The sequence below is a fragment of the Falco naumanni genome, chromosome 10 (assembly GCF_017639655.2).
Source record: "Falco naumanni isolate bFalNau1 chromosome 10, bFalNau1.pat, whole genome shotgun sequence".
Classification (NCBI taxonomy): Eukaryota; Metazoa; Chordata; class Aves; order Falconiformes; family Falconidae; genus Falco; species Falco naumanni.
In genome coordinates, this window is record NC_054063.1 from 11,512,505 (window position 1) to 11,538,077 (window position 25,573).

Below are 25,573 nucleotides of genomic sequence, written 5' to 3' on the forward strand. Positions count from 1 at the left end.
AGAGCTAAACAAAGAAATGTGTTACTCCACTGCTACATTTATTTTCCTTTTAGGAAGTGTCTGTAACAGTGTCTTTATTAACGTTGTCACCAGCCTTTTCTTTTTCTCTTATAATTTGCAGAAAGAGTTTTATAGTTGCGCTTAAGTACTTTCTATCATATACTGTATATAAGCTACTTCTATCTTTAGAAACAGGCGTTGTACTCATCATGCTACTGATGTAGATATTCAGCAGCTACTAAAGATACATTAGGTCCAAAAGCTGCTTAGTTCAATGTCCCCAGTATCATTCAGGTCTACACAAGGTCATAAACTCTTTTTTTGTAGCTGTTCTTTGCTGCAATCTCCAAGATAGACACATCTTCTGGTGCTGGGCTGTGCAACCGTAAGGTGGCCGCAGGAAGCCAGGGCAAGGAGCCTCTCCAGACCCCTCCCATTCAGAGCTCCTGCAGTAAGGAAAAGCTGTCTGTGAAACAACAGAGACAGAAGTGGTACTGTTCACATCGAGAGCTCAAAATCCTCCCATTCTGAAGTGCACAACTCTAATACTAAACATCATTTTCAAATGAAGCTTTATTGCTAGAATTAAGTATTCATATGTAAACAGGGCCAGAGACCGAGGCAGGTTACTGCACCATCTCCTCCAGCGGCACAGCCTCCTTACTGCAAAGCAGAGACCAAACCATCGTGTCACACAGGGATGTCCACCCACATAGGTGGTTCTGCTAGATCCCCGCCGTCACCCACCCAACTTCAGAGCACCTGATCTCACCCCTTCATTTGACACATCCACTGTACAACCCAAGCTAAAAATAAAGGCAGTGCCATCCCTATCTAGCAACCCCGCTTCTATCCGCATGGTTTGTAAGCGCAGCCGCCTCGTCCCCAGATTAACCACTAATGCCCCCATGCTCTCTGACACTGCGATGTATTTCTCACTTGTCACCAGTTGCCCCAGGTAGACAAGCAAGGTCCTGTCAGCAAATTCAGTGGCCCCCCATACCTGTTTTAACCATAAGGTTCCTGGAGAGCCGGCAATCCAGAGGCGGAGCTGCCGTCATGTTAGCGAAAGCGGCTGCTGCCGTGGTGTCAGGAGGAGCAGAGGTGTTTTCCACGGGAGTAGGGGGAAGCCTAGTTGTTTTCGCTGACGCTGTAATAGATGTCAAAGCTGCTGTAATTGTCAGTGGATAGGGGGTTGATGTTTTGGTGATTTCTGAGCTTGGGAACTTCTGGGTGTCAGTTACTGGTGTTTCTATCTGCCTTGGTACATGTGCTGTGGGTGCAAGCATGGAAGCTGTGACCGTGGTGCTTTTAGGGGTGATGAGCATAGCTGTCATGTCCACGTGTGAGGCAGTTGCGTTTCTTGTTGCAAAAGGAAAATCTGTGTGTGTCCCTACTGAGCTTGGGTCCGATGTCAATTTGGTGGCAGTGTTATTTTTTGTTAGTGTCAGTATCGGTGTGCTTAAAGCCATCACAGATGGCAAAGGTGTGTTTTCAGTGCCTAGAGAAAAGAAGGAAGAAGCTGGCACTGGTGAAGCTGGAGATGATTTTCTTGTTAGTGGTTTTGCTTCTGAAGTTCCTACTGTAGGTATTGCACCAGAAGATACTCCAGATAACACTGTAATGACAGAATGGGTAAAGTTGGTTGTTGACAAAAAAGGAGAAGTTAGTTGTGTTGGTGATGCATGGACAGCAGTTATGATGACTGACTGCAGAGCACTGGTGGTAGGGGTTTGCAATGGGATGCCCTTGGTAGCTTTATTAGATATATTACTGGGAACTAGACTATGCCTTGTAGCGCTCACGTTCCACTCCTCCACACTAAATGTAGCTGGATTTTTATCAGCCATAACCAAATAACCCGAGGATTCTAATTGGTTACCTGCAAATTCTGGCAAATTGCCAGAACCGATGTCTTCTTCTGTAATAAAGCTATGCAGGGAAGTTGAGCTAGGAGGCTTGGTGGCAGGAGAGGGGGACTCGGGTGGCAGTACGCTGTGGATGGCACTGCTTTCATTGCTGGCCGAAAGAACCAAGTTGTCAGCGAGCTGAAAAGCCAGTGTTGGTGGTGTGCCTAAGGACTTTGTCATTAAAGTAATCTTTCCAGCATCAGTTTGTGATCCTAGAGAGCTAGGGAAAGCACCTGTATCATTAACAGAAAGCACATGTAAATGGAGAGGTGCTTCATAGCGGATACTGATGTGAACATCCCCAACAGTGAAGACATTAGCCATGTTTTCAGATGTGCTTCCATGTTTTTTTTGCAGGGGGTCAAGTACCAAAGTGGTAGCAAGGGATGAATACCGAATGGGAGATGTTTTCAGTGCAAATGCACCTACATCAGATTCTAGAAAACTATTCAACTCTGTTCCATCAAAGGGTGGATTCAAAACATTTTGCCTAGAGTTTGCAGATATATAGTTTGCTGAAGGGGTGGAGAAGGGTGGCTGCTTATCTGTATTAACTTTCTTTTGCAGACTTGAAACTACTGAGTATGGTGCATGGTGCTCAGTTTCCAATGGAGAATTACTTGGAGGAGCTTCTCTTATTGCCGTTTTGACTGAAGATTTTACTGAAGGAACACTAACGCCAGCTGAAGACAGCAGTGCTGTATTAGTCCATGTAGAAGCCAAAGTTGTGACTTCAGGAGAGCTGACAGGACCTAATTTGCTTTTTGAATCAGCATTTGAAATCCCAGAAAAGCTGGAGCTGTGGCTGTCCATTACTGTTGTCATGGAAACAAGTGATGGCAGCGTACCCCACACTGAAGGCAAGAGCGAGGTGAGCAGCTTTCTATGAACGGAACGTAATGTCTGGTTAGAGGTAGAATGATTTAAAGCTCTTGGAGGTGAATATTGTGCATGTGTAGTCACAACAGTGGGTGCCCTCACATTCCTGTCTTCATTTGCAGTTACATCTGGACTTTCTGCACCTTCAGGTGGAAGATATGCAGTCACTGCAGCTAGATCGGAACTAGTCCTGGCTGTTTCCAAAACAGTGCCTGGTATCTTTGATTCTTTGGGGAGTTTACTGGTTTGGATATCAGGAGAAACTTTTGAAAGCTGAGATCCATAAGGCAGAACACTATTAGCGTTAAAGTTCACAGACATCTTTGCTGTCACCCCTCTTGTGAAAGGCTGTTGAGCTGTTCTTGCAATGGGAAAGCCATCCAAAGTTGGGACAGTACGTGCAGAAGCAGTTGGCAACTGCATGCCATTTGTCTGATGAGCTCCGTCGGTCAGGTCTCCTACAGAAGTCTGACTCAGAGCCACCACAGAGGGATGCAAGGAAACAGTCAAAGGGATTTGCACAGTATCCTTATCGGCTGCTGCTGCACTGGGACCGTCTGCATGTGCTGGCCTAGTAAGGGAGTCATTTGTCTCAGTTAGCAAGGCAGACCTTGTGCTTGTCAAAGAGGAGTGTGTTGTATTTCTAAAGAGAAAATCTGTTTTGCTTCTAAGTGCTCGTACTGGCAGCGCTGCACTACGAGCGTGCTTTGCATCTGGACCAAGTGATTTTGCCAATGAAAGGGAAGATGTGCTCTCTGTCAAGCTGGAGACCTCAGCCAGGCTCTCAGAAGCTGATGACATGAAAGGTGCACTGGTAGAGCCTGTAGCGCAATTAGTCAGTGCTGTGGAAGACTGCAGATGACTCATTTGCATTATTAGATGTGGAGTACCCACAAGATGGAAGACTGATGTAGGAACCCCTGCTTTATCCTGAAAAACTGATGATGACAGAGGAGTGGTATCACTATTTCTGTCAGTTAACGCTGCCTTAAGTGGCTGACTGTTTGGTCCAGTAGAAGATGCATTATACATACTGTCATTAGGAAACTGTGACAGGCTTCTGGAAGTTACTGGCAGGGAAGACTGGTACATTTTTGACACAGGAATATCAGAGTGTACAGACAAAGAAGAGGGCCTTTTTGAAGGAGATCCTTTTCCCACTGTTTCTGTGAAATGCACTGTTTTCGATCCAAACAGATTGAAAGGTGTGGTACCCATAAACAACTGGGGACCCTTTCTGTGATTCACCATACCGGAATGTACTACAGTGACCATACTTAGAGGACTATTTCTGCTTTCACTAACCTGCGAGCTGGCTGAATCTGTGTTGAAGAAACCTTCAGGATTTGCAGACAAAGGCACTTTGATGGGTAGTACAGCTGGTTTAGAAAATTTAATGGTATGAGGTGACTGAATTACCAATGAGGAGAATGATGGTGATGGAACAGCAGCAAACATGTCTGATCCTGATGTGCTTTCTTTTGAAATGGAGGGTGTTTCTAATGGTATTAGCTGAAATGGCACAGCTGTACTCAAATGTGTCACTGATGGGGTAGTGGACAATGTGGCAAACATACCAAGTTGAGGCAAACCTGATATAGCAGCTGTTTCATCTGCATCTTGAGATGATGACCTCAGAGGTGACTCAGCTGAAACTTCAGCGGGTTCCTGCGATGCACTGTTTCCACTGCCTTGATACAGGGTGGGTGACAGATGAGCTTGATCCAGAGTCCTCGTACGTGTGCCAGTCAGTGTTGTTTTTATCATCTGAAGCAAGTTTGCATTCTCCAAAGTCTGTCCCATAGAAATATCAGCTACAGAAGAAGTCTTAGTTTCTGTGGAAGGCCGTGTCGGTGATAGTATAGATCTCCAATTAGGAAAAGATCCTGTAGAAGGAGCAGCGCTGATATGCTGTTGCCTGATACCTGTGAAATAATAAATAAAATGAGTATATTCTTCCCCAGAAGGAAGAGGTATATTCTTCGCCAGAAGGAAGAGGAGTTACTGTTGCAACAAATCACAACACAAAATGCATTATGTTTAGTAAAATCAGTGATTGTATTCAGAGGGCATAAAAAATCAGAGGCAGTTAAAAAAAAAAAAAGCACAAAAAAAAGTGAAAGGTACAACATGATAGATTATAAATGCCCAAAGTTGTTTCATCTGACACAAGAATAAGGAAAGCTTCCTAGACCATACTATTTCAAAATACTGCTTTTAACTGGGATAGTTCAACACACTAAAAAACACCTTCTCCAGCTTGGGACAATTCTTGAGGTTATCATCAGTCATCCCATGTCAAAATAATATGTGAGAAGATGGGTTTAGAAGCAGCACAGGAAGACTATAGATTCTGACAACCAAGCTTCACTGACTTGGCATGCAGTCTGACATGGGAATAAAGTCAGCATTGGCTGGGTTCCTGTAGGATGCATCTGGAGGTGCTCATCTTGCCAGTTCTAATAATGCATGCAATTACAGACACAAAAGGGAGAAAATAAAACAGGGATGAACATGAGGAAAGGGGGGCAAGATCCAAACCAAATTAGGAAATTAAACTCCTTTTTTGATATGTGCAGATGTACAACACGTCATTTCAAACACCAGTTTACTCTACATTCAACACCATAATGTTCCTAGGCTTTATTTTCTCAAAATGATTACAGTTATTCTAAAATTGTAGCATGGGAAATCTCATATTCTTACTAATTTAAAGATTAACAATCACTCAAGAGTAAAATTTAAGGGGGGTGGGGGGGTGGGGGCGTGTTACCCTCTGCTTCTCCCCTGCCCCCAAGATAATAGATCAAAACTCAGTACTGGCACTTGCTACTATGCCAAGTCGTGTCCCCTTGCATAGATAAACAGAGGCACAATACGGAGCAAGTCCCTTCCCTCCAACTGCACTGCATCTGGATCAGACACAAAGGATGTCAAAAACTCCTCCATACCCTTACGAGTAACTTTGGGGTAACGGCATGGAAGATTAAGCAGGGGCAGACCTTGAGAGACACGGTTATAAAATGAACTGGGCATTAGTTCCAGCCACCAATGAACCCAAGGGTCAACAGAGCCAACAGCACCAGAGGGGATCAGCCCACGCAAAGAGGAGCCAGCAGCAGAACATCATACAGCACGAGAGAGGAAAATGGGTCACACTGCACCTATTTAAAGCTAAGGTTCTTTCTTGCGATACCCTTGTGCTACACCACCCACCGTCCTTATGCACAGGCCAAAGCAAATGATTAGACTACTCCTTCAGGCTCCTGTGTGCATTCAACAGGAACGTGCTGGAATTACACTCAGTGTGGCATTTTCACTCTACAAAAAAAACTCCACAAAACACCACAACACACATTCCCCCCCCAAAAAACCAAGCAAACAAACCACAGATCTTCCTCTTTATCCCTGCATTCAAGAGCTTTATTAAGCCATGGTGAAGAATGGACATTGACATCTTTCCTCCACTGAAATGCAAGAATGAATATAGAATCCAGAAGCAAATTGGTTTAGGGGAGCTGCTCCAGGATGGGTAACAGAGCAGAGCACTTCTCTCCTAGCAACCAAGAAAGTCCCCAGACCTTCACCTTCCACTTAACACAGACTAACCTGCACACTAGCATTGTGGAGAAAAGCCACGGTAAGCACACACAGGGCTACCTACAGCAAGGAGAGATGAGCAGGTTAAGGGGAAGCCCAATCAGCTTTTATGAAGCTGCACCAGAAGATCAGCAGGCTGGACAGGAGGCTGCAGGGTCCACCAGGGAACCTGGCCCGCCAGGAGATGTTTGCAGCACAGAAGTAACACTGTTGTGTTTGCGCCGTGGCTGCTGATGTGTCGCTGGGGGACCAGAGAACTAAATGACTGGTGTGGCCCTTCTCTGATATTCTACATGCTCCACCAGTTCTTTTAGGTTTCCATATGCTGGGAGGCACACTGTGATTTAGACTCTTCTGATGGCTTCCCCTTGCCTGTTACAGACAGGCAGCTTTTTAACAGACGGTAGGAAAAGAAGGAGACATGTATTTTGCTCAACTAGAATGGATTCAAACATATGCTTGAAATTAAGAACTAGATGATGTGCTTTGCAAAGTCGGGCCTTAGGCAACCTGCAATTTAAATTTCTGTGAGGACATCTCAGCTGATGAAGATGTCGTTACCTGATCTGTGACACCTCGAACTGTCTCAATTCACCTCTAAACTGAAAGCCCACACTGAAAAGTGAATGCAAAGCCTTCACATGGGATTTCTTCTAGCACGTAGTGACATGAGTCCTAAAGGGGAATTAAACAAGTCAATGTTTTCCTGCTTTCTAAAATAGCAAAGTCTGTCAACATCAATCCGCACATTCTGCACCATTCCTCATGTATTTCTTCACACTTTGGTTTAACGAGAATAATTACAGGCAGAGAGACAATATAAACCTGAAAAAAAGCATTGAATTGATGTTACCACATTTTGACAAGAAGGAAATCTCCAACAATGTAAATAAGATAAAACAGTGAATAAAAATGTCCTCTAACCACTGCTTGATTCTAGTCCTTCAGTTCTTGTTTCTTCCATTCCACACCAACTGGTAATTTTTCCGTTTACATCTATTAGTGAAGTAAAGCTCTTGAGTTACTGCAGGTTTACAAAAACTACACAACATTTTGCAATCGATATACAATGCTGGTGTTCCACTGCAGCAAATTTTCTTTCATTCTACCTTAATAGAAAGACACTGAATATCAGTATCCATTTCGAACTTCTGCCATTAAATTCAACATCGTGCTAGTAACTGGATGCAGTGTCCAAAAGGCAAAGTTATCTTGCCAATACATGGAGTTTAAACTGAAGTACGTACTTCTTGCTTGAGAATTGGTAGGACCATATCAACAACTACAGATCCTTACCAAATACTGTGCAAACCAAGACTGTATTACGTGGAAAAAGGGTGGACACGGGGAAATATTTCACTTCTACATCTACCAACAGCTGAACACACTTGATGAAACAAGACAATGAACTCCAATCAACATGAAATTAGCAATGAGAACTCCACCCCATGCGTATTGTGCAGAGCCACTGCTTCTACATACCAGTAGCTCTTTGTCATGTCTCAGGATTACCTGTTATCCTTTCATACTTCAGGCTATGGACTAATCGCCACCTTCAACAATCTCAAAACCCACTTAGCAGTAACCTAATTACAACTACCATTGATTAGGGATCTTTTTGTTTGCAATAATGAGGAATATTAATACGTTTCTCATCTCCAATATGCCACAGCAGGAAGTTAAAAATTGATCCAGTTCAGAGAATATCATAGCTTTATAACTTCTGAGAACTTCTGTGAACACCTGAAGGAGGAGCAGAGACCAGAGAGCACAGAGGTGATCAAAAGGAAGACCAACACCTCCCCTCACCCCCCCAATAAAGCAAAAGGGCTAGCGCATTAGCATAGGCACCCTGTGCCTGGGAAACAGTTGAAAGTGACGCATACATCTGAGTAACGTGTGACAGTAAAAAAGGATAATGAATATTGCACCTCTGGAGCAACAGGTCTCACTTACTGTCCAAATTCTGCCCTTGAGACACCGCAGTTGCATGTTATTCTTCACACAGGTTTGATTATTTCTAGTGAGACAACTAGTCAGCAAGCAAATCTCCCCTGGAAATAAGTGGTGGCTAATGAGAATGCCTGTCTGTTTGCCATGCCCACAAGATCTGTATTTCATAGAATCACAGGAAGTCTCAAGTCGCAAGGGGCCCGTAAGAATCAAGTCCAAATCCCTGCTCCTTTCAGGGCTCCCTAAAATAAATCATAGACTAAGAGCATCATCCAGATGCTCCTTGAACTCTGACAGGCTTGGTGCCACACCAACCACCTTCTCAGTGAAGAACCTTTCCTAACATCCAGTCTGAACATCCCCCGATGCAGCACCATCCCACTTCCTCCTGTCCTACCACTGGGCAGCACAGAGAGATGGGCATTATCCCCTCCGCTGCCCCAGGCCAGGAAGCTGCAGGCTGCAACGAGGTCACCTCTCAGCTTTCTCCAAGCTGGACAACCCAAGGGACCTCTGTCGCTCCTCCCAAGTGTTGCCCTTGAGGCCATTCACCACCTTTGCTGCCCTCCTCCGGACACGCTCCAACAGTCTCATGTCCTTCTTACATCGAGGTACCCCAAACTGCAGGCAGTACTCGAGCTGGGGCATATGAAATCAAATTGTGTATCTGTGCTGCTAGTATTTGAAACCACAATCCTGTTTGCCTTACACCACAGCAAGGCAAAGATCTACAACAAGCAATGCGAGCGTTCAGCAGATGCCACAGCCTGCACCCTCCCATCTGCCCTGCCCGCCCACTGGCAGGCAACCAGCAAGAGCAGCCGCTGCAGGGAAGCCTGTAGGATGCAAACAGCAAAGCTCCTCTCAGAATAGATAAGTATCTGTTTGTTAACATCCTCACAAAATTAATTTAGCTCCAACCAAATAAAATTAAAAAAGAAAATAATAAAAAAAAAGTGCCACAATTGGGATTCAAACATTTCCCTCCACAAAAAGGCTAAAAAATCCTCTGAGAGCCTCAACAGAATAACAGCCTGCAGCTCTCCCGAAGGGAACAGTGACTATACAGAGCTTCCCTTGCTGTCACGGCAGCAGAGAAATATTGTTCTGCCACTTCTGAGCCATTAAGAAATACCAACTCAAAGGTATCTTCAACAACAGAAATTTTTTTGTCTTGACTTCCATTTCATTACTCACAGAGCATCCGGATTAGTAACATTTAAGAGTGAAGATGATAAAGAGGACATTAGGAAATTTTATTGTATGATTGACCAAGACATCTTCCCATTATACATCAGGTTTATGTCTCATCATAACCTTTAGTATATTGAAGGCAGGATTTTGATTTTCACATTAACTTGCTTTAATTATTAATTTCTGAGACAATATGACTGAAAATAATTCCCAACTGCTATTAACTATTGTAAAGGCCAAGTTTTAAGAATACAATCGTATCTATATAAGAGCAGCTGTGGCCCTCTAAAGCACAGCAGATATCCAAACATTGAATTACGTAAGCAATCTGGATTTTATACAGGTTTAAATCAATAAGCCCCAAAGAAAAGCAATTCCCAAGTTAAAAAAAAAAAAAAAAAAAAAAAAAAGAAGATCAGACTGTCAGTTACTTACAAACATGTATAAAAATAACAATCTACTTACAACATAAGTACTGCTGGGAGAGGCCATTTACCACTTTATCCCAGTCTACCCAGTAATAGACAGCGCTATCCCAGGGCTGCATCACCAGTTAAAAACAATACCACTATTATATCAAAAAATGCATATTTATTTTTTTCCTTCTCACACGTATGAAGTTTCCTGATGATTGTTGTTTTACTGTGAAAGCCTGAGTGATCAAAGGTCAGATATGACTGATATGGGATACGATAGGGAAATAGAGAAAACCTCTGTTGCACCAGTGGGAAAAGGCATTACCTTACTCACAGGGTCATGCAATTTACTTCTGTTGAAAAATATTAAGCCTATACAGTGTGATGATAGCATCAACTTACATGTTATATAAGCTACTTCAGAGTTTCCTAAAATTTTATAGGTTTTTTTGTTCCTTAAGAGTTTACAATTGGAAAAATGGCACAAGGACTGCAGATTTCATGGGTCAAAGGGTATGAAATACGCTACCAACGAAAGACAAATATTCAGCAAAGCATTTACAAAAATACCTATGTAACATATCAAAATTTTGCTCCTTTTGACTGTGCAGAATGGCCAAACTTCATTGTGCCTTCATAATATCTGTTATTCCAGCCATACATCGACTACTACATCACTACCTACGCACCCCATACACCTCGCTTTTGGTACCATTCCACAAAGACACTTGTAGCTTAACTTCACACCTTTTGCATAACATTTAACCTGGGAGCGATTCATAGCCATGTCCAAAAGCCTACCTACAAACGCCCGTCCTGAGCCCTGGCTGACGCCCGTTTCTGCAGCCAGGGTGGGGTGGGTTAGCCCCCAGAGGAACCTGCCCAGCGGGATGGGGATCACCAGGCTCAGCCAACGCGCTGGAAGGAGCATCCAAATCCATGCACTTCCAGCAGCTGCCAACACTGCTACTGTGGCAAGAACGGATGGTGGGGAGGTGGAGAAAACTGCTTCCTTGGGATAGCACTAACTTTCTCAAAAGAGTGAAGGTAAATAAACCAGCAAAATAAATCCTGTTCTGTGACCTCCTTGATAGCAGTTTCTTTCTGGAAAAAGTTTACGGTAGTACCATAAGCTGATTTTCACATTTGTTTGGGTTGTAACTTTTCCCAAATCAGCTACTGACTTCCCAAACCTGAGCTGCTTGAACTGGAGGATTAAACCACAGATCTCAGCAGCACCTCAGGCTGCTCACATCCTAGCCTCCATTTACCTCTAACAGTCACCAGATCCAAGAGTCAGTCATTAAAAACAAGCACCACTTCCCACCAAAAAAAGCCCTCTTCCCAATGATCTTAGAAACTGATATCTGAAAACTGTTACTTATTTTTCCTCATACCACCAGAATTTGGTTTAAATGAAACAGTTTTCCAGGGAGAAAAACGGTATGAGGAGATAGCATATTGCACAGTTTCCTTCATAACAAAAAGTTTGGACTTTATAATAGGAATATGTTTGGACACAACTTTCAGTCATTTCGATTGCACAACCATATTTTTGCTCACGTGAAAATCAAAGCAGCAACCTCTTCTGTTTGGAACATTTGTGCACCCTCCCCTCTCTCACAGACAGGCTTCCCTTTGGGTACCAAAGGGACACACCAGCAGCAAAGCTTTGCATTGAGGGCAACCTTTTAGCTACAAAATGAAAATACGTACTGCCATGAAAATGTACTTCTCTCCGTTGTCAGCATGCCCTGCCTTTGTTGTTTACCCAGCCCAAACGTAAGCTGGCAGGGAGTCAGGAGAGCAGAGCAGAGCCCAGCCTGCAAATGCTTCCTGGCTGTCATCAATCCTGCTTCAGGAACTGACAGGCTGGTGTGACTGGTACCAAGTGCCAGCCTTGCCTGGGGGTGAAACGTGTCTCCTTCGCCACACAGGCGGCTCTGCCGGGATGCTTTAATTGCGTCCAGCAAGTGGGGATGGAGGCGAAGAGCAATGTAAGAGACAATAGATTAGCCAGGGTGAAATAGCATGCTCCTGTCAAGGAAACAATTCTGTCACTGGCAATTCCAGCTGCATCATCTGCACGTTGTATTCACAGAGCAGATGTTCAGCCGGATCATTAGGAAACGCAGGAAAGAAGAGTATGGCAGAGGAGGATTTTAGCACCACGCAGTGTCGCAGGATAATTGCACATGATCATACAGAAACCCAAATGTGCTATGGGGGTTCTTGTCCTTGCTCCTGTTGTACCTGTACCTGTTACAATTTCTGCTAGAGTTTGAGTATTCACAGAATTTGATTGAATTAAATATGTACTTTTATATTATTTTACTTTTTATTGCTTATTCAGCACCGCTTTTGGGATCAATGCTGTTGCGAGCCTGACAGCCTGCTTTAGCACGCTGCTTATCTACTTCTCTGCAAACACACATTTATACAAACTCTTGTAGAGGAATTTTGTTTGTTGAGGGAAGTTTATATAGACACTGCTAGCATCAGAATAAATGATCTAATGAACTATGCAGCAAAAAATGTCAAGGTCGTTTGGGAAAGTGCAATACCAAAGCTGCCAGTTCGCATGATTTTACCTTGAGTATTGCAATATTTGAGAGGCTCTTTTATGGGAAAAACAAAAAAAAAACCAACAAAAAAAGCCAAACCCAAAACACAACCAAATGAAAAAAACCCCATCACTTAAGTGAAACAGACTGTATTTGTATTTCAACTTTCATTCTTTACATAAAAATTCTGAATTCTTGTGACTGCGGGATAAAAGAAAACTAAAACATTTTAAAATCTCACGATTTTTAAGCAAATCATATTTTTAGGGGACTGACCTTCCCATCCCCACCCCCTGAGCCAGGACAGACTGTAAGGATGGTAAAAATTCTGAATAAGCATGAGAAGAGTTTTGGGGCCAAATTCTGATTTACTGAGGTTATTTGGGTGTTAGGCAGCAAAGTACAGGAAACGTGGACTCTGCTTAGTTTTTTCGCTAGTACTTACAAGTCAACGATCACATAGCTTTCTTATTATATGCAATAAAAATGTATTTTCCCAACTGCAAGATACTCAAACTCTGAAAGCTTTATTATAACTCCCCCTGCAAAATCAAATACAAAAGGAGACTGAAGAGAATTCCTGCTAAAAGCCATGTAGATTATTCTACCCCCAAAAAAATTACCATCTCTAGAACTCTTTTTTAAGAAACGATAGTGCTTTCAAAAGGTTGAACTGTGCACCAAATTGCATAATACAATATATTTTGACATGCTGTTTGGGTAATTGTGAATGTTCCCCTGAGCCAAAAAGCTTTCTGCTCACCAAACCAAGCCCATCTTCAAGGGAATCTTTTTTGCACGTAACATTTGAGGCCATAACCCACGAGTGGAGAAGACCCTCTGGACTCTGCTCTGTCAGTGTCAGGACGAAGGCTCATTCAATCCACTGCAGTGGTGGCAGCTTCTGCCACTCTACCTGACACTCCGCTGCCCCACCTCGAGGCTTCAGCAGACGTCCACGCTAGGACACCAAAACCCGGACACACTGGCGCAGATTCCTCTGGAGCTGCAGGTGTGAGAGCCTCCAGCAGACCGCTAGGAAGAAGCAGGCGGGTGGCACGAGCATCTTCAGCCACTGCTACTGTTAATGGAGCACGTGAGTGTTACTCCTCTGAGTGCTGCTCATTTTGCAGATGAGCACAAATAGGAGCAGCGTGTTGGGATTACTGGATGTTATAGACCAAGACAGTCTCAGAGAAGAAAATGAAACCCAAGAATTGCGGATTATCACACTATCGACTCTACCCGACACATATACGTACCAGAGGCATCAGCTGTGAAGGGGTACATTATGCAGCTGCAACCAAGCAGAGTGCAACGCAAATGCCTGACGCCATGTCCAGACAACCCTAAGCTGCTTCATTTCAACTTTTTTTATCCATCTCAGAGCTTTGACGTTACAGTTACTAGATGCAACACACATGGAAGCGCCAAGGCCAGGGAGGACGAGCCCTCTGTTTCCCAGTGACAATTTCAGGTCAAGACATGAAGGGCAGGCAGGGAGGCTGCGCCCTGGGCACCCCCATGCTTGTCCTGGAGGACACAGAGGCAGACCCTCTTTGGGGTCTGTCCCAGCAAGACAACCAGGAGACATACAGCCTCCGAGGTGCCACATATACAGGATCAATACAAGGACAGAGGTTTCCACAATGTCTTTTGCTACTTTCATGCTCTTTCCACTGCCTGTGGCCTCTGGCTGTAATGAAGGATAAAGAGGTGAAGACCAGGAAAGGGATGTAGGTCACGTACAGAAGCATCCTGCTTTCTCTGTCTGCACAGCGTTCAGTATTGATGCTTTTAAAGTATGAAAGTCACCGATTTATTTTTTTTTAATTAAATTAAATCTTATTGATTTTTACATTAGAAAAATTTCTGGTCACACTGAGGAGAGTGTCTGAAAAGACCACTCCACATTTCAAGTAAGACTAAATAACATGTTTTTTTAAAAATGCAAGAAAACAATCACCAAGTACGAATTCTGTTCTTTCTTCAAGATTTGCACTGAATAACCAGGGTTTATCCATCCTGGTACACGATGCAATTTCTGAATCCAAAAAAGCAAAGTCTATTACTTGGCCCCAGAAGGCATGAAGGTTAAATCAGTGAATGTATGAGATCCACTACCATGAACGAGCTAACAGACAAATATAGAGTTGAAATGTGCACATCCTTCTTCAGAGGGGACTCCTCTTTATGTCAGTGAATGAGACTACAAACAAACACTTTCTGAGAAAAAGTCCACATAAAATGGATGGGGTTTTTTTCTATTTTAGAAAAATTCTTTTCCTGAGCAAGCCTGACAGCACTGAAGGTAAGGGACAGCACAGAGAGCTGCTTCTTAAGGTTTTGGGGTTTTCTCCCTCTTTCTCCACTTAAAAAAGGACAGGAAATAGGAAGAAAGCCTTATACTAATCATGTTAATTTATTCTTTCTTATATACTGACTTTTCAGAAATGATCAATTTAAAGGCAATCCCTTTAAAAAAAAAAAATGGGGTTTTTATTCAATATTGCCCTTTGATTCCTTCCTTTGATAAATGAAGCAATGGCCCTCTCTCAAAAGGAGGGAGATCAGTTTCCTAGGAAGAAAACCTCCAGATTCTAGGGAGCTGTCAGAGAATTTCCTGAGGTCAAGTCAGGATGATAGAACAGCGACTTTATTATTCTGAACAGCAAATCAACCTGCAACTTTGCTGTGACCTGCAATGGATATTCAACATGAAGTGCAATATGCATTACAATTAAAAATTACATCTTAATGAACTATGCATATCAACTAGGTAATTAATTCTTAAGCTCCTTGTCTGCTCTACAGTAAATGAGGACTTGGCTCAGGCTAGAAACTATCATGCAAATGTTTAAAAATTATTTGCATTTTCTATGACTTTCACTGTGCTTTGCACAGCTCATTAGCCTTTATTTTCAGGATCTTTTCTCTGCTGCATAAAAGTGGCAATAGCTCAAGTTTATAGCAAGATGTCGCCTCATTTCACTTTCTCACCTCTTGGAAATCACTGCAAATACTTGTCTGACAGGACACCATGACTGTCAGTAATAAAAAAATAAATCAGTGATCCCCATTGACAGAGTACAGGAGGCTAAAAGCACAAAGGGGGAGTCCAGTGCCTGGTGGTATAAAGGTTAAATAACTGCCTGGTCAAATCTAACTTTTCAGCCATGAACAAAAATCCAGAAGAATATTGTACAAAGGCAAATATACAAATCTACTTCTGAATCTGAAAAATAAATGGTAACATTGGCAGACTGTGGGATTCCTAAGAATGCTGGAGAAATACCTCAGTCCCCAGCCCAGCTCCAGGCTCCTCAGTGAGTGATGCACGCTCAGACCACCACCAGGATGCAGGTGCCTGCATCTGCTCCTCACCCATTTCCCTGCAAGAGTGATACAGCTCTCTGCATCATTCGGGAAGTCCTGTCCTTCACACGGAGAGCTCAGTCCTATACAGGCTGTACCCCTGGACTTCTGATGTGGAGATGCAAGTTATATATTCTACAGTGGTTCAGAGTTTAATCTGCAGGCATCAACATACAAGTACAGGCATCAAATGTAGCAAACCCAAAGCTCCAAGACCCAAACAGAGGGATAAAGCAGGCAGATGAACTTACAGGCTGTAGCTCTGCTCTTGCATTGGCTGCCTGAACATGAAAGATGTCAGTACTAATCAGTGATGTGGTATTAAAAAGTTGATTCTTTTCCCCAAGGTAAAGGTATTGGCATTTTCTGTCAAGTAATTAGACAACAACATCTTCACTGTGAAATGATAGGCATCCTAAAAAAAACCCCAAAATCATACAAAGAAAGAAGGATCACTCCTACGGACAAAATCATTTTTTAGTAATAGCTGAAGTGACTTTTAATTGTAAACCCAGTAAACAGTTACCAGTTACCAAAGTGAGCAGTTGGTTTCTCAAACATAAGATGCACTGCCTGGAACAAAGGGCATTATTAGAAAGAAAAGATACTGCTATTTCCAGATTGTGCCTGAACAGCACTATCCAAGTTGGTGGACCTTCTAATTTAAATCTCCAAAGTCCTATAGAAAGGTTTGGGGCTCATAATAGAAGCAGATTAAAATATTCCCTCTGAAAAGTTTGAAACAAGCCAAATAAGATAGATTTTCTCCTCCATAGCAGGATGGTTTGCTTGGCTGTGTTCTGTTGCGCTCTAGTTCACGGGACTCACGTGCTGCATCACATGGCACAAATGGTAAAAACAGCTCTGGTAGGGAAGCAGGTGAAAATGCTTCCCCCTTGGATCCCCAACTGGAACACACCTTTTAACTTCTAATTTAACTCAGAACTAAACCTCAAAAAGCCTGGCTCTGTGACCCACTTTGGGTACTGCCACAATACTTCTTGTCACTTCATTACTGCTCCTTTTGCTAAAGTTTCATAAGATTTTGTTCTCTAAAAATTTCTGGAAGCTATTTCCAAAAACAGCCTCTAACCAAATCAGACCCTAATTTCTTCCCAAACGCTCAGCTAATTTTTAGAGACATGCACGGTCACTTTTAACAAAAAGAGAAAGATGATGCCCTACTCAGGCAGGCTTTGCCTTTGTACATACACTAGGCAAAACGTTTTGCATTTATGTAAGTATAACTGAATATCTGGAGTTTAAAGCTCTCAGGCTAACAGGATTTTAGGATCATTACTAGGATCATCACTGCTATGCTGTCAAACACATGCAATATATAGCATTTAAGATGATTTTCCATTAACCTGCTCTATGCTGATATTGCTATTGAAATGAGCTAATTCAAATGAGAGAAAGATAAACTAATGAATACAGAGTACTACTTAAAAAACAATATATATATATGAAAGAATGATAACAAAGGGAAAAGGCATGAAGGAAGAAGGTGCTAAACCTGCCAGGTCATGCAGTCATTCATTACTCTTCCTATCAGTAAGAGTTGCTCAGGTGTCAAAAGTACCAGCATTAAGATCCAAGTGCCTGATGCTACCAAAAAGAAATCCTGACCATCCGAGGCTGTGCCCCAGGTAAGATCAGAAGCCTAAGGTGAAAGTTTCTTCCTGCCACCTTGCCACCACCCTGACAGGTGACTTATTGCACAGATCAGGGCAGCACTGAAGCACATTCCTTAAGTCAGATTTATGCTACTTCCAGGTACTTTTTCAACACATGCTTTTCCTAACTGTCAAGATTTACTGGCCAGGATGCCAGGAAAACAGGGAACCGTATGCACAAACATAGCCACCGAGGTGATACATCACACTTATGAGAAGTAATTTTCATTCTAAGACTGCTGCTGCTCTTTCATCACTCGGGACACGGTTACAGTAAACTGGTGACTTCATGGGTGAACCATGAATTAAAATTGTGAGTACAGGAAAGAGTTAAATGTGTGAATGCTGAGAAAAAAAAAAAAAATCAGAAGAGGCTCATGACACTTGCACAAGCAGAAAAAAAGACTGTAAACTGTTGTTTTCAAATATCCATTTGGCTCAGACACATCTATTCTGTGATTCGTAAAATTCCCTCAATGAACAGTGCTGCTTCGCCACCTTCTCCTCCAGGGTCTGTCCTTCCCTGCAAGTCCCCAGAGGAACACTAGCACCAGCTGTGGGACCTACCCTGCTCCCCAACAGCTCTCACGCTACATCTGCTGCACCTCTGTGTTCCTGCCCCTTTGTAACACTCTAAGAGTCCCGGGTAGGTGCTTGGATCACCTGCAGAGCCAAGGCAAGCCAGCAGGGAGAGTTAATACAGAATTAGAGCTTCGTTGCCCAGAAGTTAGCCAAGAAGAATGCCTTTTTTTGCACAATGCTGAACATGCTGCCTTGAAAGAGCAAAGAAAAGCAGCTGGATGAGGTGTGGGGGTAAAAACCAAAAAATCTAGACAAGTTCTGGCTTCACAATCATCTATACCCAATGCCACTTCAGACCTGAGAAGCAGCAATGGATCCCCAAGGAATGCCCTAAATGCCCCTTTGCACCTTTATAAGAAGAGCACGACAAGGTGGACACCACTCGTAGGGCAGTCCCTCAACCTGCGGGAGACTCCTCTAGCCCCCCAGGGAGAGGGACACGTGAGGGACCCCCTACCTTGGAATCTGGGCTAAAAAGTAGGTGCTATTTTTAATTACCTTAAACTGCAGGCAAATGCTTTATTTGCAGGAGAGGGCAGAAATAAGGTTGTAAATTCTGGTCACCATCTAAAGGTTTGTCTTGTTGATTTCCACATTAATTTGGTTTTCATGGTTTCACTGAAACAGATTTGAATCTTAAGTCAAGACTAATAATTCATGTCATTCTTCACTACTGCTTTTTCATTAACAGGTGATACTTAAAATAGTACAAGGGGCTTATCCAGAATTCCATTTAAAAACGAAATTGTAGCAATTTTCTGCATGAATCAAAGATTTTTCATCTCAAATTGTAATTTCAAAGTAATACCCTTCAGTCACTTTCCCTTTCTGCAAGCCACCAGGCACCATGTTTCTCATCCAAAAGTTCTTTTATTTTAGCAATTATTTAAAACTCTGCCTAAACATATTAGTGTTGACAATAACAAAAATAAGTTTTGACAACAGGACATGGTATATTACATGACTTAACAGCATCAATCACAGGATCTCAGTTTGCAGCTATCACAATGAGGCTGCATTGCTATGAAATAAGATGGCTTGTTGGCAGAGCACAATTTAGCTTGAAGCTAAAAAATTAATACTACACATTTATCCCCGTGATAACGAAACAATGCTATGGCACAGAAGTGGATTAAAGAGGGAGCCTATACTACAGGGTGAGCCAGGATGTGTTTGAGTTCTGTCTCCCTCTGTGTGACTAGTTGTGTTCTATCATGAAAGCCCAATTTTCTTACCGAGTAAGACTTTTTCCTTTCCTGCTGTGTAAAAACACACCAAAAAAAAAAAGTTGATCCAAGCTGTCAATTTGTTTATGAGAACCATTTCAATCAAAATATGGCTCACTTTCTTCTTACTCAGCTTTTTTATTTTTTAATTAATTACATAAATATATTCCAACCTATTGTAAGAATAGTAATTCTAATCCCCACAGCCCTGAACCTACTGTTACCACTTTCGTTTTTGTGAAGTAAGCATAAAGCTCATCTAAACTCAGGTCGCTTAATACCGTCTTGTCACAGGGGAGGACTGAAAGTGCCAGCATCAGCTTGACTGCTCTTTTAAAGCCCATCCTTTCTACCATAGTTGTATAAATCTGCCTTAATGCAAATAAGAATAAATAATTATCTGTTGATCTGACAGTATTTTGAACTTGCTTTATAATGCAGCATGGCAGGGATGAATCGTGCCCGCTGCAACCATACATGCTTCAGCAATTCACTGCATCACAAACCCAGCCAGCAAACGGCCAGATGTGCTCTTGAAAATTTATGCCATTTTTTGAACTCCATAAAAATACCCCAGAAACCAACGATTATATTATATTTACTTCACGTGCACACACCATTCCGGTCACCAGCTTTCCCAGGGACACAAATCTAGTGAGAAATGGGAAGTCTAAATGAGAACTCTGAGAAATCACCCAGCAGTACGCCCAGTCACGCCAGGTATCAAAACAACAGAAAGTAGTACACAGATACCACTACAGGCATGTTATATGTTCTCGATTCCAATGAGAAATACGTTAATTTTTAATTACTTATTAAGTTTCTGAGTGTAGGGTGGTTTTTTTTCCTGTAAGCTACTGTGTTAATCACTGTCATCCTCCAGGTATAACACATCATTTTCCGTATGATGAAGAATCAGTAACAAAGTGTACTATATATAAGCAGGTAACCTAGGTGGAAAAAAATCCGTAATTTAAATCTGAAACTTAGTAAATCAAAATCCAGTATGTAGAAAAAGTATTGAGCAGATTAAAGACAGCAGGTTAAAATGGGAGACCATACCTCTGCTCAGTCCAGCTCAGGAAATCTAATTTACCAAGAGCAACATAATGGATGCAGTGTAATTAGTATAACTGTCAACATCAAAGTCTTTGAAATCTCTTGGCACTATCATATGAGAAAAGAAATCTACAGGAACTTTATTTAATTGTAGATGCACATTAGTCATGCTGTCACACTGTGCCTGGTATCACATGACGTGCCTAGAGGTATGCATTTCGGTTATTCAAGAAATACCATAGCTAGCTCAGTGAAAACAACATTTGGGAGGCAACAGATATCATTCAGCAGGTCCCCTCTGTGCAAGGAGCTCTAAGTTTAAAAATAAATAAGTATATGTAGTCTTCCATAAAAGTTCAGGCATTCTGCTCTGTGCTGATTCAGCCTCTGAGCCAAGCTGCAGCCAACCCAGGTTTGCTGTAGGGATTTAGAGGAACAGTCACTGGTGATTTAACTACAACTTTCCTCAGACTCCAGAAAAATTAGTCATTGTCGGCCTACGGTTTCTTCAGGAAAATGTGGTCTCTTTAAACAAAGAAAAATGAATGCTGGGGTAAGGTTTGCACCAATGCTGAGAATAACAGTGCTCCCTACTTGCAAGATAGAATGCCAGAAAAAAAAAGAAAAAAAAAAACCACCAAAAAAATAAACCACCACAAAGCACTTTATTTATACAAATATCCTGACAATAATACCATTCCCTTAGAACAGGGAGAGAAGGAATCAGTGTTCAGTGATCAACGACCTCTGGTAAATGACCTGCTGCTTGGCTACCGGCTAGCTCACAACTCACAAGCAGGCTTGCCTGCAGGCCAGTCCAAAACAAAAATAAAAAAAGCAAACCCATCACTGCACTTGTGTGATAATTGACAGTGTTTCTTTCTAGATTTTATTTCTATTGAATTTTATATATGTATATATAATTGCTTAGGTAAACTGAAATACAACAACCACTTCAACATCCAGATGAGTCATAAAGCGTCATCAAGAAAGCTTTTACCCAAAACTGAGTGTCCACTTTAACAGCGCACCCATTTATTTTTTAATAAGAAACAGGTCAGTTACCCAGACTTTACTTTCCTCTGCTGCCTCTAGAAGCGTCTCAGACCCAGCCTTGCACGCCAGGCACCCTAGGCAAACTGCCATTAACCACAGAGGCACCGATTTGCAGCGGTTGTTTGGCCCCTGCGGGCAGCCCAGCCTTTACCAAACCTGCTTTTGCTGCAAATCATTTCCCTGCTGGGGCAAAACTCATCTCTGTGCTCATCCACAATTACTGGCTTGCGAACATGTTTGCCTGGAAAGGGTCGGCTGAGCACAGACACATAGATCTGTGCAGTCATGCTCTCTATGGGAAGAGGAAGGTTTACAAAAGAGTTCCTGAATTTTGTGCTCAATCAGCCTTCCCTCCATGTTTCCAATGCACATAGGGACCAGCCTGGAAAAGAAAGTGATGGTGGCACGTGACATGTTGAACAAACTGCCCAAAGCCTGCCATGTCAGCAATATTATTTATGGCAACATTTACAAACTTGGTGGACTACATTCCAGACTAGTTGCCTAAACAGAGCTACTGGATTTCCTGAGCTGCTCACCCCTAGCAACATCTGCTGGGGATGCTCAGCACTTGAAAGATAAGCTGTTTCTACAAAGATAGCTAAATATTGAATTCCCGTCCCAACATTAAGACCCCAGCTATGTGCATTTCAGCTATTTGGCCTAAACTATATTTTTGCTGAACACAGACATGTTAATTTCTAAGAAAATAACAATATAAATGTAAGAACCCAGAATTAAGAATATCTCATTCTTATGGGATTTCTTCTCACCATCCCTCTACAATGGGGTCGCTAAACACTAAGTTAAAATTTTATGCATGTACATAACATTAAGGATTTATGCAGTAGCTTGGTCTCCAGCTTTGGAAATACATAAATACATTAACACAATAAGAAGGATTCTCAGAGATTTATCATAGTTCCAGGGGCTTTGAAAGTGGTTTTTCAGGGTTTTTTTTCTCCTCCCACCAGCTTCCCAAAGCCCATTAGGAAGAAGCTGCACATCCCAGTTACTATCAAGGGGGCTGAAGCCCTCTGGTACTTCAGAGGGAGCGAGCAGCCAAAGTCCCAAGGAAGGCACCAACCGTGCCACAATTAAAGGCCAGGCAAGAAATACTGAAACGCAGATTCTGTGGAAGAGGGCTGAGATGAAGGCAGCTGGAAGGCAACAAGGAGCAAGGTGCTGGCAGGGGAAAGCAGCACCCAGCAGCCTGAGCAGGGGATGGAGCGCATCAAGCGGCACATGCCCATCATCCAAAGAAAGGGCAAACCACCCGGGGGGGCTTCTGGCAGAATAAGACCAGCATAAAGAGAACCTAGAAAGATTTCCTAATTGTTTTAGACTACCTCATCTCACTCAAGGCAATCTCAATGCCTTGAAACATGGCTCACTGAGTCTGAAAGTGCAGGAACAGCAAGTACACGCATATACATCATATAACCTTCAAAAAAAGAGGCCCAATTTGCAAGCTGCTCATCAGTTGAAGTGCCTGAAAATAATTTTATAAACATCTAATAAATATTTGACATTTACAAGCTGCCAGGCACACAGTAATCAACATTTTCATGCAGAGTCTGGACATCTGCCCTCTGTGATCTGCCCTTTCAAAAGTAATATTAAATCAAAAATGAATTTTTAAAACCAAAATTTATATATTGTGCCATTCTTGTCAAGGTGCGTGTTTTTTCCTCAAAAAAAAAAACCACCCAAAAAACACCACCACAAAACATCCTGAGTAAATTGCTACTTTGAGTAGAGAACTAATATTTTTGAGAAAGGTGAAATTTAATGCTGAAGTATTATCCCTTTGCGAAAATAAATACAGTTGATTTCCAAGCATATGCTGGTCTAAACGGTGCTAGAATTAAACAAGGGCAGAAAAAAACCAACCCAGTGTGTGATTCTAAACAAGCTGAAGACAATGGAAAATAATTATTTTAAATAGTTCCATTAAAAAGGCACATTTAAGTTATTTAATCTATTACAGCATTTTGACACAAACAACTCACAAGGAAATAATTCTGAAAATATTTAAAATTTGCAAAATAAAAATTTTTCAAATAATCTATTTTTTTAGACATGCTTAGAGAGTAAATAATATGAAGATTTAGCTACATATTTTGTTGCATGTCAATCTGAAACACTTACGAGAGGGCTGATTAACTTCCTCAGCAGCTCCAGTTTGAGCCAATCTGAAGCAAAACACTTGTTATGGGTTTGGCTGGAGTAAAAACAAGAGGACTCAATACTCTTCTAAGTCACTTTGGTTAGATTGTTTACCGTCTTACGAAATGTTATGTATTTCTCATTAAGGCAATTAAAATAATCAATCTCTGAGCAGAGAACCACATTTTGCTGCGAATGGTATTTATGGTAAAGGTTTGAACATTGGACTCCCATTGCTGCAGGCTCTCATCTGTAGCATCAGCAACATGGAAGAGCAGTACCAGCCAGGAAACAAACGGCCACTGGCACCAGCCACACCTGCAGCCACGCTTTCGAACTGCCCTAGTTTAAAATCGCTTGGCATGCGTAACCAAAGCCTTGTTCCACCCTTGGCTCAGACCCCAGCACCTTGTGGGCTGTTCAGAGACGAGCACAGCAACATCTCCTAGAAGATTTCTCACTCCTGCCCTCAGCCACGGCTCCCTGGAGAGCCCAGCCCCTACAGCCCTCCCTGGCTCACACCACCTTACGAAGCGGTTCTGCTTTTCCAGAATATTTGCCTCCCACAGGGAAGGAAGGGCTTGTGATGGGTGTCTCAAGACAGCCCACGGACCCAACGCAGAAGGAACAAGACCACGTCCTATGTAAATTTAAACCGCAGTGCCAGATGCTAAACACATTAGTGAATTTGAAACAATGATAAGAAAAAGTAATAAGTATCATTAACGGGGCAAAAGCTATTCCCTATTGCATACAAAGCGGCTGAGCGTCATCTTTTCAAACACAACGAAATGCATCAGTCCAAGTTAAACAAATGACTAGAGCCGCTACCACTCCTGAGGACATAACTAACCCACGGACACCCAAAGAGGTAACATAGGCATGCTGCATAACCACCGCGTAACAGCCGGCAGCAGGCACAACCGCGGGCCCCCCCGCTCCAAACTCCCAATGCTGCCAGCAGCACATGGTGCCCGTGGCCGAGCCCCCTGCGGCAGCCACCGCCAAGCCCCCGGCCTCCGGGTTAATGAAGCCCTGGCAGAGAGCGCGCTCCTGCCCCTCCAGCGGCGAAGGTACCCACGATGCTTGGCCACCCTCTTTAACCGCAACACAAACAAGCCCAACCTTTGCTCTTCTCACGGCAACAGCTTCTAGCAAGCAACGTGCATGTCACCTAATTGTTATAAATGGAGCTTATAGGCAGCTTCTTGACACCTAAATAGACTCACAGAAGGCCAATTACGTACTTTATATACAATCTCTCTAACTGTATATATTGGATGTATATAATTGGATGCTCATTTCAGATACAATTTACAAAAACCCCACAAACTATCAAAACAGATGTGTTTGTACACCAGAAATAAAAGCAGATCACGCTTAGAAAAAGGTTAGGCTGACAGAAAACTATTTTCTTCTGACAGCAATGGAACAAAGTCACTGCATCTCCTCCAATGAGACCAAGAACAACCTTTCCCACACGCAGAGGGGCAAGATTTTACAAAGTATTCACCCAGAACTAATGTCACAGTACCAATTCCCAGTAGTGGCTCATTAAAATATCATAGCATTAAAAGACAGAGCATAAAATACACATTTTCCTAACTTCTCCAAATGGCAGCAGATGAAGAAAAGCCTCTCAGGATCTCACTCAAGAGAAACTGAGTTACAACTAGAAGACAAACAGGAGATGCTTTCTTTTAACATTGCTGAGCCCACACAGGATTGCACCATCCCAGCTCTTTGGTTTGAATTTGGTGACTGCTGAGTCTTGAGCTGGATTAAGCCATCATGGACAAGCCTGCTGGCTGGGCAGCTGGGAGAGGAGGACAATTTCTCTGCTTGTCTATTCCAGCACTTTTATTTTTTTTCTAGTTTAACAAGATAATTATGTTCCCAGAACCACAGGAAAAA

General features: G+C 42.5%; 1 protein-coding gene across 3 annotated transcripts in view; it reads right to left on the reverse strand.

The window, feature by feature from the left end:
* Positions 1-25,573, reverse strand: part of KIAA1549L (KIAA1549 like) — a 138,161-nt gene that overhangs the window by 75,492 nt on the left and 37,096 nt on the right. For 2 of the 3 annotated variants that reach the window (XR_005829997.1, XM_040609356.1), the window contains exon 1: positions 1,004-4,021. Coding sequence is in view for 2 of the 3 variants with exons in the window: in XM_040609356.1 (XP_040465290.1) it covers positions 1,004-4,007 (3,004 nt within the window). In the remaining variant the exon portion in view is untranslated. Of the gene's footprint in view, positions 1-1,003; positions 4,022-4,381; positions 4,715-25,573 lie in introns of those variants that run through there. The other variant, XM_040609357.1, reaches the window with a different exon arrangement.